At 39.9% G+C, this 14,291-nt stretch overlaps 2 protein-coding genes across 6 annotated transcripts in view; one reads left to right on the top strand and one right to left on the bottom strand.

Moving 5' to 3' along the window:
* The window catches only part of ZDHHC15 (zinc finger DHHC-type palmitoyltransferase 15), a 258,275-nt gene extending 256,946 nt beyond the window's left edge, over nt 1-1,329 (top strand). The window contains exon 12 of the mRNA XM_063634713.1: nt 1,262-1,329. The gene's annotated coding sequence lies outside the window, so the exon portion shown is untranslated. The remainder of the gene's footprint in view (nt 1-1,261) is intronic.
* The window catches only part of UPRT (uracil phosphoribosyltransferase homolog), a 32,239-nt gene extending 19,182 nt beyond the window's left edge, over nt 1-13,057 (bottom strand). For 2 of the 5 annotated variants that reach the window (XM_055269491.2, XM_055269490.2), the window contains exon 1: nt 12,459-12,844. In XM_055269491.2, coding sequence (XP_055125466.1) covers nt 12,459-12,844 — 386 coding nt within the window. Of the gene's footprint in view, nt 1-1,557; nt 1,660-12,458 lie in introns of all 5 variants that reach the window. The other 3 variants (XM_055269493.2, XM_055269489.2, XM_055269492.1) reach the window with 3 other exon arrangements.
* Between the last annotated feature and the right edge of the window lie 1,234 nt (nt 13,058-14,291).

Genomic DNA, 14,291 nt, shown 5'->3' with positions numbered 1-14,291 from the left:
AAGTATATAACTCTTCTATAAAAAGGTCCATAAATTACAGGATGTACCTAATGTTACACACATATTACTACCTTCTTTTCCAGAGGCCACCATTTATTAAAAGCTTCCTTGGTGCCCAGTAGTAACCACTGTGGTATATTGTCTCATCTAATCCTCATACAATTTAAGAAGTAGATTTTATTATCACTACCACTTTAGCAATGAGAACAGTGAGGCTTCCCAAAGTAAAGTCAGGTTCTTTAAAGCCTGGAGCTCTCCAATTCCAAGTCTCTGAGAAAAGCAATGACTTATATTTTGCCCTAATAAGAGAATGCTTACTACTAAAAGGTAGCCAATTTTTTAGATGTCCTTTTATGATACTTCTCTCCCTGTGAATCAGATTGATATGTATATACAGTGCAAACAACAAAACAATAAAAGAGTCTGGGAGGCAAATAAAACATCATTAAAATATTCCTTCTGAAGAGGGAAAAGTTTTTATAACATGGCTTGTAAAATATGTACTAAGGTTACCACATACAAGAATACACCCTTTCCAACAATGACTAAAGCAAAATCTCATGACTTATCACCTAAAAACAACTTAATTTAAATAAAATGCTAGTAGCACTGAATTAGTTGTCATTTCAAAAGTTTAAATATATCACTCTTTCTGGGAGGATTATATACAAAGTTTGTTTGTAGCATATGGGGCGAGGGGCAGGTTGGGTGTTGTAGTTGGGCATAGGTTTGCCAGATTAAGTAAATCAAAATCAGGACCCACCCCCCACCCCCAAGTAAATTTGTATTTCAGAAATCCCATGAAATATTTAGGACATACTTAACATAAAAAATTATTCATTGTTTATTTGAATTCAGATTTAACTGAGCATCCTGTACTTTGCCAGGCAATCTAAGTTGAGGAGGAAGAATTAAATGGACTCAAACTCAGCTCTAATGTGCTTTTTTAGGTTTTGAGCAACAAGTTAAAGGAAAGTACAACAAAAAAGCTTTTCTGGCAGGTTTTAACCAAAGGAATGTTTCATTTAAAGTTAATGTTTAGTGAAAACATGAGCTTTACATCCATAACTACTTTATTATTATGTGATCACTAAAATATAGTCCCAAAGTTGTCATAGTATACAGATGATTTATGAATGGTTTTCCTTCTCCTTCCTTTACCTTCACAAAAATAAACCCCCAATGAAGAATTTGGAGCAAACTTAACCAAAAGCAAAAAGTTTAAAAAAAAAATATTATGTTACTTTTTTTTTTTTGCCAGGTGCAAGTCATCAAGGCCACAGCACTTTAGCGCCTTCTTAATAAACTCATAGAGTGTCAATAACTATTTACCTGCACCTCAAAGCTGCGTTCAATGTGAACATTCAAAATAGGACAGAGGAGAAGACCCACAGACCCTCTTAAGGAAGCGAATTGCTCCTGCAGGACCTGGGAGACACCCCAAATACTGTGAGTGCCCCAAATGTGGAAGTGGGAAAGGGAGACCCTCCCCTCCCAAACACACACCCCCGCTGAAGAATCTGAAGGTCTGTTTGCCGGAGAAATGTATGACCTTACCTGGAGCTGAGTCAATTTAGAGAGCCGAGTGAAATACAGGGGTAGAGGAAGCAGCAGAAAGGCCCTGGAAGCTTGCTGGGTCCCCAAGCAGCCCATTCCTGCCTGACAAAACAGGGATCCATCAGGAGGGAGGCCAGAGGAGCAGGGGGTAAATCTCCACAGGGAGAAGGAAATCTCTAGCTGAACTTTGTAACAATTTCAATGGGGCGAGAATCCTCCTGGCCAGAACTCGGGGGAGGGCACAAATCCAGTGTGCAGACTCCACAGGCAGGGGAAGAAGTTTTTCTTTCTCAACTTGGAGGCGGGTAGCCTGGGCAATTTTTCAAGCCAGTCATGCCCACCACCTGGAAACAGACTTGGGGCTGTTGGAGGGGGCATGGTGGGAGTGAGATCAGCACTTCGGTTTACATGGGAGCTGGGTGAGTCCTGTGACTCCTGGCTTTCCCCCACTTCCCTGACAACCTGCAGAACTGAGCAGAGGCAGCCATAATCCTTCTAGGTACACAACTCCAGTGACCTGGGCATCTCGACTCCATCCCCTATGGCAGCCAAAGCAAGACCGGCCCAAGGAGAGTTTGAGCTCAGACACACCTAGCCCTGCCCCCACCTGATGTTCCTTCCCTACCCACCCTGGTAGCAGAAGACAAAGGGCATATAATCTTAGGATTTCTAGGGCCCCACCCACCACCAGTCCCTCTCCATACTACTACAGGTGATGCTCTCTGGAAAGTGCCACCTCCTGGCAGGAGGCCAACCAGCAAAAAAATAGAACATTAAACCACCAAAGCCAAAAACCATAATGGAGTCCACTGCACCCCCTGCCACCTCCACTGGAACAGGCACTGGTATCCATGGCTGACAGACCCATAGACAGTTCACATCACAGAACTCCACGCAGACAACACCCAGTACCAGCCCAGAGCTGGAGAGACTCTCTGGGTAGCTGGATCCAGAGGAGAGACAACAATCACAGCAGTTCAGCTCACAGGAAGCCACATCCATAGGAAACGGAGGAGAGTACTACATCAAGGGAACACCCCGTGGGACAAAAGAATCTGAACAACAGCCTTTGGCCCTAGATCTTCCCTCTGACAGAGCATACCCAAATGAGAAGGAATCAGAAAACAAACCCTGGTAATATGACATAACAAGGCTCTTTAGCAGCCCCCAAAAATCACACTAGTTCACCAGCAATGGATCCAAACCAAGAAGAAATCCCTGATTTACCTGAAGAAGAATTCAGGAGGTTAGTTATTAAGCTAATCAGGGAGGCACCAGAGAAAGGCAAAGCCCAATGCAAGGAAATCCAAAAACGATACAAGAAGTGAATGGAGAAATATTCAAGGAAACAGATAGTTCGAAGAAAAAACAATCAAAAATTCAGGAAACTTTGGACACACTTTTAGATATGGGAAATGCTCTGGAAAGTCTCAGCAACCGAATTGAACAAGTAGAAGACAGAAATTGACAGCTTGAAGACAAGGTCTTTGAATTAACACAATCCAACAAAGACAAAGAAAAAAGAATAAGAAAATATGAACAAACCTCCAAGAATTCTAGGATTATGTTAAACAACTAAACCTAAGAATAATCAGTGTTCCTGAGGAAGAAGAGAATTCTAAAAGCTTGGAAAACACATTTGGAGGAATAATTGAGGAAAATTTCCCCAGCCTTGCTACAGACATAGACATCCAAATACGAGAAGCACAAAGAACGCCTGGAAAATTCATCACAAAAAGGTCATAGCCTAGGCACATTTTCATCAGGCTATCCAAAGTTAAGATGAAGGAAAGAATCTTAAGAGCCGTGAGACAAAAACACCAGGTAACCTATGAAAACCTATCAGATTAACAGCAGATTTGTCAGCAGAAACCCTACAAGCTATGAGCTATCTATCTTCAGCCTCCTCAAACAAACAAACAAACAAACAAAAAATCAGCCAAGAATTTTGTGTGCAGCAAAACTAAGCTTCATACATGAAGGAAAGATATAGCCTTTTTCAGACAAAGGCTAAGAGAATTTACCATTATCAAGCCACCACTACAAAAACCGCTAAAAGGAGCTCTAACTCTTGAAACAAATCCTGGAAACACATCAAAACAGAAACTCTTTAAAGCATAAATCATGCAGGGCCTATATAACAAAAATACAAGTAAAAGGCCAAAACTAAAAACAAAAAAAAAAGAAGTACACAGACAACAAAGAGCACGATCAATGAAACAGAACCTCACATTTCAATACTAACATTGAATGTAAATGGCCTAAATGCTCCACTTAAAAGATACAAAACCGCAGAATGGATAAGAACTCACCAACCAATTATCTGCTGCCTTCAGGAGACTCACCTAACACATGAGGACTCACACAAACCTAAGGTAAAGAAGTGGAAACAGACACTTCATGCAAATGGACACCAAAACCGAGCTGGAGTAGCTGTTGTTATATCAGACAAAACAAACATGAAAGCAACAGCAGTTAACAAAGACAAAGAGGGACATTATATAATGGCAAAAAGCCTTGTCCAATGGAAAACTATCACAATCCTAAACATATATGCACCTAACATGGGACCTCCCAAATTTATAAAACAATTACTAACAGACCTAAGAAATGAGTTAGACAACAACACAATAACAGTGGAGGACTTCAATACTCCACTGACAGCACTAGACAGGTCATTAAGACAGAAGGTCAACAAAGAAACAATGGATTTAAACTATACCTTGGAACAAATTGACTTAACAGATACATACAGAACATTTCATCCAACAACTGCAGGATACATATTCTATTCAACAGTGCATGGAACTTTCTCCAAGACAGACCATATGATAGGCCATAAAACAAGCCTGAATAAATTTAAGAAAACTGAAATTATATCAAGCACTCTCTCAGACCGCAGTGGAATAAAACTGGAAATCAACTCCAAAAGTAACCTTCAAAATCATGCAAATACATGAAATTAAATAACCTGCTCCTGAATGATCACTGGGTCAAAAACAAAATCAAGATGGAAATATAAAAATTCTTCAGACTGAATGACACATACCTCCCAAATAATGACACAACCTCCCAAAACCTCTGGTATACAGCAAAGGCAGTGCTAAGAGGGAAGTTCACAGCCCTAAACACCTACATCAAAAAGACTGAAAGAACACAAACTGACATTCTAAGGTAACACCTCAAGGAACTAGAGAAACAAGAACAAACCAAACCCAAATCCAGCAGAAGAAAGGAAATAACCAAGATCAGAGCAGAACTAAGTGAAATTGAAGCAAAAAATATATACATAAAAGATAAATGAAACAAAAAGCTGGTTCTTTGAAAAGATAAATTAAATTAATAGACCATTAGCAAGATTAACAAAGAAGAGAGAAAATCCAAATGACCTCACTAAGAAATGAAACAGGAGATATTACAACTGACACCAGAGAAATACAAAAGATCACTCAAGGCTACTATGAACACCGTTACACACATAAACTAGAAAACCCAGAAGAGATGGATAAATTCCTGAAAAAAATACAACCCTCCTAGCTTAAATCAGGAAGAATTTGATACCCTGAACAGACCAATAACAACCAGCAAGACTGAAATGGTAATTTAAAAATTACCAACAAAAAAAAAAGTCCAGGATCAGATAGATTCACAGCAGACTTCTACGAGACATTCAAAGAAGAATTGATAACATTCCTTTTGACACTATTCCACAAGACAGAGAAAGAGGGAACACTCCCTAATTCATTCTATGAAGCCAGCATCACCCTAATACCAAAACCAGGGAAGGATATGACCAAAAAAGAAAACTACAGACCGATATCCTTGATGAACGTAGATGCTAAAATCCTTAACAAAATACTAGCTAACCAATTCCAACAGCACATCAAAAAGATAATCCACCATGATCAAGTGGGTTTCATACCAGGGATGCAGGGATGGTTTAACGTGTGCAAGTCAATAAATGTGACACACTACATAAACAGAATTAAAAACAAACATCACAGGATCATCTCAATAGATGCAGAAAAAGCATTCAACAAAATGCAGCATACCTCCACGATTAAAACTCTCAGCAAAATCAGCATAGAAAGGACACAACTTAATGTAACAAAAGCCATCTATGACAAACCCACAGACAACATAATACTAAATGGGGAAAAGTTCAAAGCATTCCTTCTAAGAACTGGAACAAGACAAGGATGCTCACCCTAACCATTCCTCTTCAACATAGTACTGGAGGTCCTAGCCAGAGAAATCAGACAAGAGAAAGAAATAAGGGGCATCCAAATTGATAAAGTGGAAGTCAAACTGTCACTATTTGCTGATGATATGATCTTTTACCTTGAAAACCCTAAAGACTCCTCCAGAAAGCTCCTAGAACTGATAAAAGAATTCAGCAGTTTCTGGATACAAGATTAATGTACACAAATCAGTAGCTCTTCTATACACAAACAGTACCCAAGCTGAGAATCAAATCAAGAACTCAATCCTCTACAATAGCTGCCAAAAAAATAAAATCCTTAGGAATTTACCTAACTAAGGAGTTGAAAGACCTCTAAAAGTAAAACTTCAAAACACTGCTGAAAGAAACAACAGATGACACAAATGAATGGAAACAAATCCCATGCTCATGGATGGGTAGAATCAATATTGTAAAAATGATCCTACTGCCAAAAGCAATCTACAAATTCAATGCAATTCTCGTCAAAATACCACCATCATTCTTCACAGAATTAGAAAAAACAATTCTAAAATTCATATGGAACCAAAAAAGACCCCACATAGCCAAAGCAAGACTAAGCAGAAAGAACAAACCTGGAAATGTCACACTATCTGATTTCAAACTATACTATAAGGCCATAGTCATCAAAACAGCATGGCACTGGTATAAAAATAGTCACAAAGACCAATGGAACAGAATAGAGAACCCAGAAATAAACCCAAATACTTATAGCCAACTGATCTTCAACAAAGCAAACAAAAATATGAAGTGGGGAAAGGACACCCTTTTCAACTAATGGTGCTGGGATAATTGGCTAACCACATGCAGGAGAATGAAACTGGATCCTCATCTCTCACCTTATACAAAAATCAACTCAAGATAGATTAAGGACTGAAAGCTAAGACCTGAAACTATAAAAATTCTAGAAGATAACATTGGAAAAACCCTTATAGACATTGGCTTAGCCAAAGATTTCATGACTAGGAACACAAAAGCAAATGCAATAAAAAAAAAGATAAATAGCTGGGACTTAATTAAACTAAAGAGCTTTTGCACAGCAAAAGGAACAGTCAGAAGAGTAAACAGACAACCCATACAGTGGGAGAAAATCTTCACAACCTATACATCTGACAAAGGACTAATATCCAGAATCTACAAGGAACTCAAACAAATCAGCAAGAAAAAAAAACAATCCCATCAAAAAGTGGGCTAAGGACATGAATAGACAATTCTCAAAAGAAGATATACAAATGGCCAACAAATATATATATATATACGATGGAATATATATCAAATATATATATATATATATATGTATATGATGGAATACTAGTCAGCCATTAAAAAATGAATTAACAGCATTTGCAGTGACCCGGATGAGATTAGAGACTATTATTCTAAGTGATATAACTCATAAATGGAAAACTAAACATCGTACGTTCTTACTAGTATGTGGCAGCTAAGCTATGAGGATGCAAAGACATAAGAATAATATAATGGACTTTAGCAACTTGGGAGGAAAGGGTGGGAGGGGGTCGAGGGATAAAAGACTACAAATATGATGCAGTGTATACTACTTGGGTGATGGGTGCACCAAAATCTCACAAATCACAACTGAAGAACTTACTCATGTAATCAAATACCACCTGTACCCCAATAACTTATGGAAAAAAATAAATAAAATAAGTGAAACCTGAAAGCTTTAAAAAGATAAAATAAATATTGAAATTACTGCAAAAAAAATGGGACAGAAAAACAAGAGAAACTATCATTTTATCTGATTACAATTGCTACATTAATTATCCTTTGTGTCAGGGACTGTGCCAGGTCAGACCCCCTTTCTGCCTCCTTGGAGTCCAGTCTAGTTAGGTATACCAGGATATGCCCAGTAAATATTATAACAGAGGTCCGTATAGCTTAGTGGTGACTTCCTCCTTCCTGCTCTAAAAGTCAGAGGAGTCATATGGGAAACACACAAAAACCGAAAATATGTCCATGTTTTAAACAATTTGCGCGTCACAGTTTTCTTCTGCGGTGGGCATTTTGGTTTTGTGCAAGTTGGAAGGAAATGTTGGGAGATTCCTCCAGTGTTGATGTAATGCTAGGTCAGGCTCTCTAGCCTAGTTCTGTTTAGTGTGTGGAATCCCCAGATCACCCTATCTATAGCCCAAATCAGGAGGCTAGCAAATCAGCACACAAGGGAGACTGGCCATTCTCCCAGGGGCAATGGCCCAGTCTAAGCACAGCACAATTACCTGTGGTCAGGTTGTACTCAAGACTATACAAACAACTGCTAAAAGGATGGGAGTCAGGGACTTGTATTTTTAAAAAAGAGAGAGAGAGAGACTCCACAGGCAATTCTGATGCACACAGCTTTGGTTAAGGACAATACATTACTTAGTCACACAACTCAAATCACATTAGATTGCACTCACATTAGGGTTACACAGGATGTTCATTCACCCTAAGGATAATTTTCTCCCCTCCAGGTGACTAAAGAGAGGCACAAGGCTGAATGTGCTCCTTTTTTTGTCCTATGTCACATACCGACATACTCTAACATTGCTAAACTTTTATCCAAGCAGCTTGCTGAGGCCATGCCAAAGCCCCACCTAGGACAAATATGCAGGAAGCATTCAACAGCTCACACAACAGCTTTAATGTTTCAGGAAACAAAAAATAAAAAAGAAAAAACTGGACACGGAGGACGATCTTTTAAACACACTGCATTGCCTTAAATATGAGGTCATGAACTATATTCACAGGAAAAGCGCATTACTCAGATTTTGCCGGGTTTAGTATATAAAGGAAGCAGAAGAGAAGAATGTGTGGTTTAATCCATTGCAATAACAAAAACAAAACGACATAAATGAAGGAATCTTTTCTTATCCCAAGTTCACCAGCAACCCACATACGTATGGCTGAGCAAATAATCTACTCACTCAGTGTTTACTGCACTTTCAAACAGAGAAATTTATTTCCTTGAAATTCAATAATACAACCAATATATTATGTTTCAAATATTGCACACTTCAAAAACTAAAAAGACATTTTAAATCAATACAGACAATGTTATCAATCTTGACTGTTTCACATATATACAACATGCAGTCCTGCTGGCTCAATCCCGATTTCCCCATACCAAAGTCAATTCACAAAGCAATCCCTTCACTATATAGATGCTAAGGACCAGAAACAATAAAAGAAAAAATATGTACTCCAGTGGCTTCTATTATCGGACAGCTCCACAGTGTACATTTATGCTGTCACATCAAAATAGAGAAGAGAATAAGCCCCAAAGAGAACAGGCTATGATAACTGACGGCACCTTCCATAACTAGACCTACGTAAATATAGCTCCTCTTACCACAGGCACCTTAAACCAGCCTCCTAGAGGGGCTAAAATAGGTCTTGTGAGAGAGGATGACAATTTTTTAAAGATAAAGAAAGGGAATATAAAGCCTCTAATTTGGTTAACAAAAACAAAACTAAAAATAATGTCCTCAGCCTAAATAAGCATCAATACATTACTAAAAATTGCTGTGGGTCTTTCCATACTATATCAAAACAAGATAAAAATTATCTACGATATCCCTGTATTCATTTTCAAAATAAAAACGTGAATTCCACATAAAGTTAAATTCATTTTACTGTCTTCTGACAAATCAAGAAGACAGCACTTATGAATGCAATTAGAAGTATGCACAAATCCAAACATGAGGCTTGAAATTCCTTAAATGTGAACAGCTCTTCACAGTTCATAATGAATATTCATGAACAGTATCTTGCTTTAGCCTCCCAGGGGCTCCATGTGATATTTACCAACATCTTCATTTTACAAATGATAAAGGTGAAGCACAGAGATGCTAAACATATTACCTAAATCACTCCTCTGGATCCTGCTGTCTCCTTCCAAACTCAGAGGAAAAAAAGAAAAAGGATTCCACTTACACCCAGGTTTACTACATAACCCAGGTTTTTCTGACTAATGAAGTATAATCAGGTATTATTTTGTCATACGTGAATGCTAAATCCCATTCCCTCTCCAAGCTCTATAGCAAGGGCGCTTAACCTTTACATTATCATGACACTTTGTGAAATCTAAAAAGCTAAGGAATCCTCACCCTCTTAAAAAAAGGCACATATGTGAATGTTCATAGCAGCATTATTCATAATAGCCAAAGAGTGGTAAACCACTTAAATGTTCATCAACTGATGGAAAAACAAATTGTGGTATATTCATATAATGGAGTATCATTTAACCATAAAAAGGAATGATCCCACACGGATGAACTTTGAAAACATGCTAAATGAAACGAGTCACAAAATGACCACATATTGTATGATAAGAAATGTCCAGAATAGACATTTTTTATATGCAATGTGCAGAATGGGCAAACCATTAGAAATATAAAGTAGATTAATGATTGTCTAGGGCTTTGGGTGGGCTGGGTGAAAATGGGGAGTGACTGTTTAATGGGCATGGGGTTTCTTGCTGGGGTGATGACAAATGTTCTAAAACTGTGGTGATAAATGCACAGCTGTGAACATACTTAAAACCACTGAGTTATACACTTTAAATTCTTGAAATGTATGGTCTGTGAATTATATCTCAATAAAGATGTTATTTAAAAACAACTATTAAAAATCCTCATATGAGTAAAATTTCCCAGATAATTTATGAGGGTTTGTTAAAGCCCTAAACCCATCTACTGGTACGAGGGAGTCCAAGACCCAAGCTTAGTAACTTCTGCTCTATAGAAACAAGAATCCTCATCTATTTTTCTTTGTTGTACATGTAAGATTTATTTTGGCTGCCCCTACCCTACCACAACTACAGCAAACCTATGCCTCCTATTTTTTAGGATCACTATTTTGTCTATTAGATAACATAACCACAGTAGTTTTCAATACTGATTCATTAAAAAGAGTAAAATAGTATAGTTTCATAAATATAATTTTAAGAGCTACAAAAAACCTCTAGCAACTGAGCATCTATTATTTGCAAGGCATGGCTGGCATTCAAAAATGTAAAAGATTTCTGCCCTCAAGATGTCATAGGCAGGATAAGATCTATACAAAAATAACAATATACGAAATAGAAGGTGAATCTTGCATTAAAAAGACCAGGGAAGATACGCCAGGAATAATGATTAAAGGGAAGCTTCTTGGCAGAGGTGGACAATTATTTAATGCTGTGTTTCATCCTGAAGAATAAGTATCCTGAACGTGCATAAAGGAGACATAGGGAATTCCAGATGATAGCAAACACAGATATGTTTCAGAATTGTTCCTAGGAACTATGAAGAAGGGCCTTCATCCCAAGCTAAGGGGGCCAGGCATGGTGGCTCACACCTGTAATCCCAACACTTTAGGAGGCCGAGGAAGGAGGATTGCTTGAGGCCAGGAGTTCAAGACCATCGTGGACAATATAGCAAGACCTCCATCTCTACAAAAAAAATAAAAAATTAGCCGGGGGCAGTGACATGTGCCTGTAGTCCCAGCTACTCAGGATGCTAAGGCAGGAGGATTACTTGAGCCCAGAAGTATGAGGGTACAGTGAGCTATGATCTCACCACTTCACTCCAGCCTGGGTGACAGACAGAGATCCTGTCTCAAAAACATCAATCAAGCTAAGGATCCTGGACTTTATTTGGTAGGCTCTGAGAAGCCAAAGAAGGTTGCTGAGTAGGGCAATTACTGAATCAAAGATGTATGTTATAAAGATTGATTGTACAGTAATGTATGGGCGCATGTGGAAGAGAGGAAAAACTGCAAGCAGGGAAACAGTATTATTACAATAGTGTAAGACAAGGTTTCTAGAGTCTGGTTTAGGGAGTGGCATCTGTCATCCAGTAGCCATTTTTAAAAGATCAAGGCATGCCCCCCACCACCCCTGCCACTAAAACAGGGGTGTTTTGACATGCTGCTCATTTAAAGTGCTGCCAATAAAGAAAACAGCTGTAGTTCATCATGGTACATATTTCCCTGGAGAAAACCCATTTACAACGTAGGTTTAGAAATTTCAAAACTACATTTTAACATGAAGTTCTGGCTACATTGGTTTGTGGGATTAGGAGGGGCCAAAGGCTCCTTTAGGCTCCTTTGGATCCATTAACTATGTTCTGTGAGTTTACAGTGAAAAATGATAAGAGTTGGACGATAAGCTTTCATGTGACCAAGTAAACCTGAACTCCAAGACTAAAAGACCTTGTTTGCAGTAGCAAATACTAAAGGGTCAGGGCCTGAATAGAATTTCCTTGAAATTGCTTTATTTCTATTTATGAGCCTGAGGTGATTGGTGGTAGTGCATAACTTTGGATAGTAACCATTTCTGGGTTATAGGTTTACCATGTGGACAAACACTGGGCACATAGTATAGGGGAGTTTACCTGCCTGGAATGGCCAAGGAGTTGTCTTCCCTGGGAGAGACAAATAGCCCAGAGGCTACCTAAAGTCTTCCTCCCCACCCAAAGTGATGTTAAACACCGGAACTTGGAAAGAGAAGGTTGGCGTTCGAGTCACACGACACAAACACACACCCGAAATAAAAGGCCTTACCCAAATCTCCAAAGTTTGCCAAGGCCAAGAACACTGTCTCTTAGCCCTTTTACTTCCAATCCCCGCCCACAGCCTGCAAGGCCCTCCACTTCCCTTTCCCCTTCCGCTCTGGGCTTACTTGTCCCGGATGATGGTCTGTAGCTCCCGGATCTGATCATTCATAGGCAGCAGCTTAAGCTGCGCCCCGATCTGCCAGGAGAGTTCGCAGTCCTCTAGGAAGGAGTTGCCAGCTGGTGCGTCATAGCTGCTACTGTCACCACTACCACTGTTGCCCTCTGAGTTGAGGCTGGAGCCGCCGCAGGCCCCAGCGTCCAGCTCGGCCAGCAGGCTAGAATGGGCGTGCCCCGTGAGGAGAATCACCTTGGCCCTGGAGGCTCTGTTTCCCCCTGGGTGGTCCAGGATCTGATCGCCAGGTCGCAGCTGCTCGGGACTTGGGGTTGAGGCAGAGTTTACTTGCTGGTTGTGACAGGGCATGGAGTCTGGACACTGTAACTCCGTGGCCATACACCGGGCCCTGGGCTATCGCCGCTGCTACCGAACACTAAAGATAAAGAGGAACGGGTAGAAAGGACAGATGCTTACGTGCTCTCTCGGTTGCTCCCGCCTCCTCAGAACATCTAACCCTGGCTGTCCTTTCACCCCTAGGCCGCTGTTGGTTTCCTCAAGCACACTTTGGATCACTCCCGCCCACACCAGACGTACTGCCTGCCTAGAGACACTATTGGCTGCACTCCCCGCCACTCTGCGGCGCCACTGCATGTTAACCCTTTGAGTCACCCTTGCTACGTGGGTTCCCACAGGTAGTTAAGCCCCCGCAGCGAGGCCAAGGATGCCAGCTTGAAGGATCTTCCGGGGGCCCCGGGGCTTCTGCATTCAGAACTTTGGGTGATTGGTAGAGCTAGGAAAAACTGGGGGTGGCAAGTGATGATACACAGTTACACACTTAAGGCCCATGTTTTCAGACTTTGTGACCTAGCAGAGAAATTATATCTCAGTAACCGCATCTTCAGTTAGCTTGTCTGCAAGACGGAAGAAAGAAGTAAAAAAATGCCCAGCAGGCTGCTGAAGAGCCTGTCCTCTACTAGACTGTTGTAGAAACTGCAGCTTCCCAAGTATGCTTGACCGCCAAAGCTTTTCTTATCTTTATTGGTTGGACCCTACAGTGTACACGTTGTCATGGGGATTCAGGCGGCATTTCAGATCCACTATCATTTTGAATCTTTTAAGTACTTGGAAAGACGCTTATTTTTAAGTGTTTGGACTCACTATAACGGCCTGAGGTAAGAGTGTCTAGAGCAGTACTTTTCAAACATCAGTATGTACCACAATAATTGTAGAGCTTGTTAAAATGCAGGTTCTTACGGCTCATTTTTGAGATTCTGATTCTGTAGATCCGAGATGGGACACAAGAATCTTTTTTTTTTTAACTTTTATTTTAAGTTCAGGAATATATGTGCAGATTTGTTACATAGGTTAACTTCTGTCATGGGGGTTTGTTGTACAGATTATTTCATCGCCCAGGTATTAAGCCTAGTATCCACAAGTTATCTTTCCTGATCCTCTCCCTTCTCACACCATGCACTCTGCAGTAGGCTCCAGTGTGTGTTGTTCCCCACTATGTGTCCATGTGTTCTCATCATTTAGCTCCCACTTATAAGTGAGAACATGCAGCATTTGGTTTTCTGTTCCTGTGTTAGTTTGCTAAGGATAATAGGCTCCAGCTCCATCCATGTCCCTGCAAAGGACATGATCTCACTATTTTTATGGTTGCATAGTATTCCATGGAGTATATGTACCACATTTTCTTTATATATATATATTTTATTATTATTATACTTTAAGTTTTAGGGTACATGTGCACAATGTGCAGGTTTGTTACATATGTATCCATGTGCCATGTTGGTCTGCTGCACCCATTAACTCGTCATTTAGCATTAGGTATATCTCCTAA

Source organism: Symphalangus syndactylus, chromosome X (genome assembly GCF_028878055.3).
Source record: "Symphalangus syndactylus isolate Jambi chromosome X, NHGRI_mSymSyn1-v2.1_pri, whole genome shotgun sequence".
NCBI lineage: Eukaryota > Metazoa > Chordata > Mammalia > Primates > Hylobatidae > Symphalangus > Symphalangus syndactylus.
The sequence above is the reverse complement of the archived record's forward strand: the minus strand, read 5'-3'. Positions and strand labels throughout refer to the sequence as shown.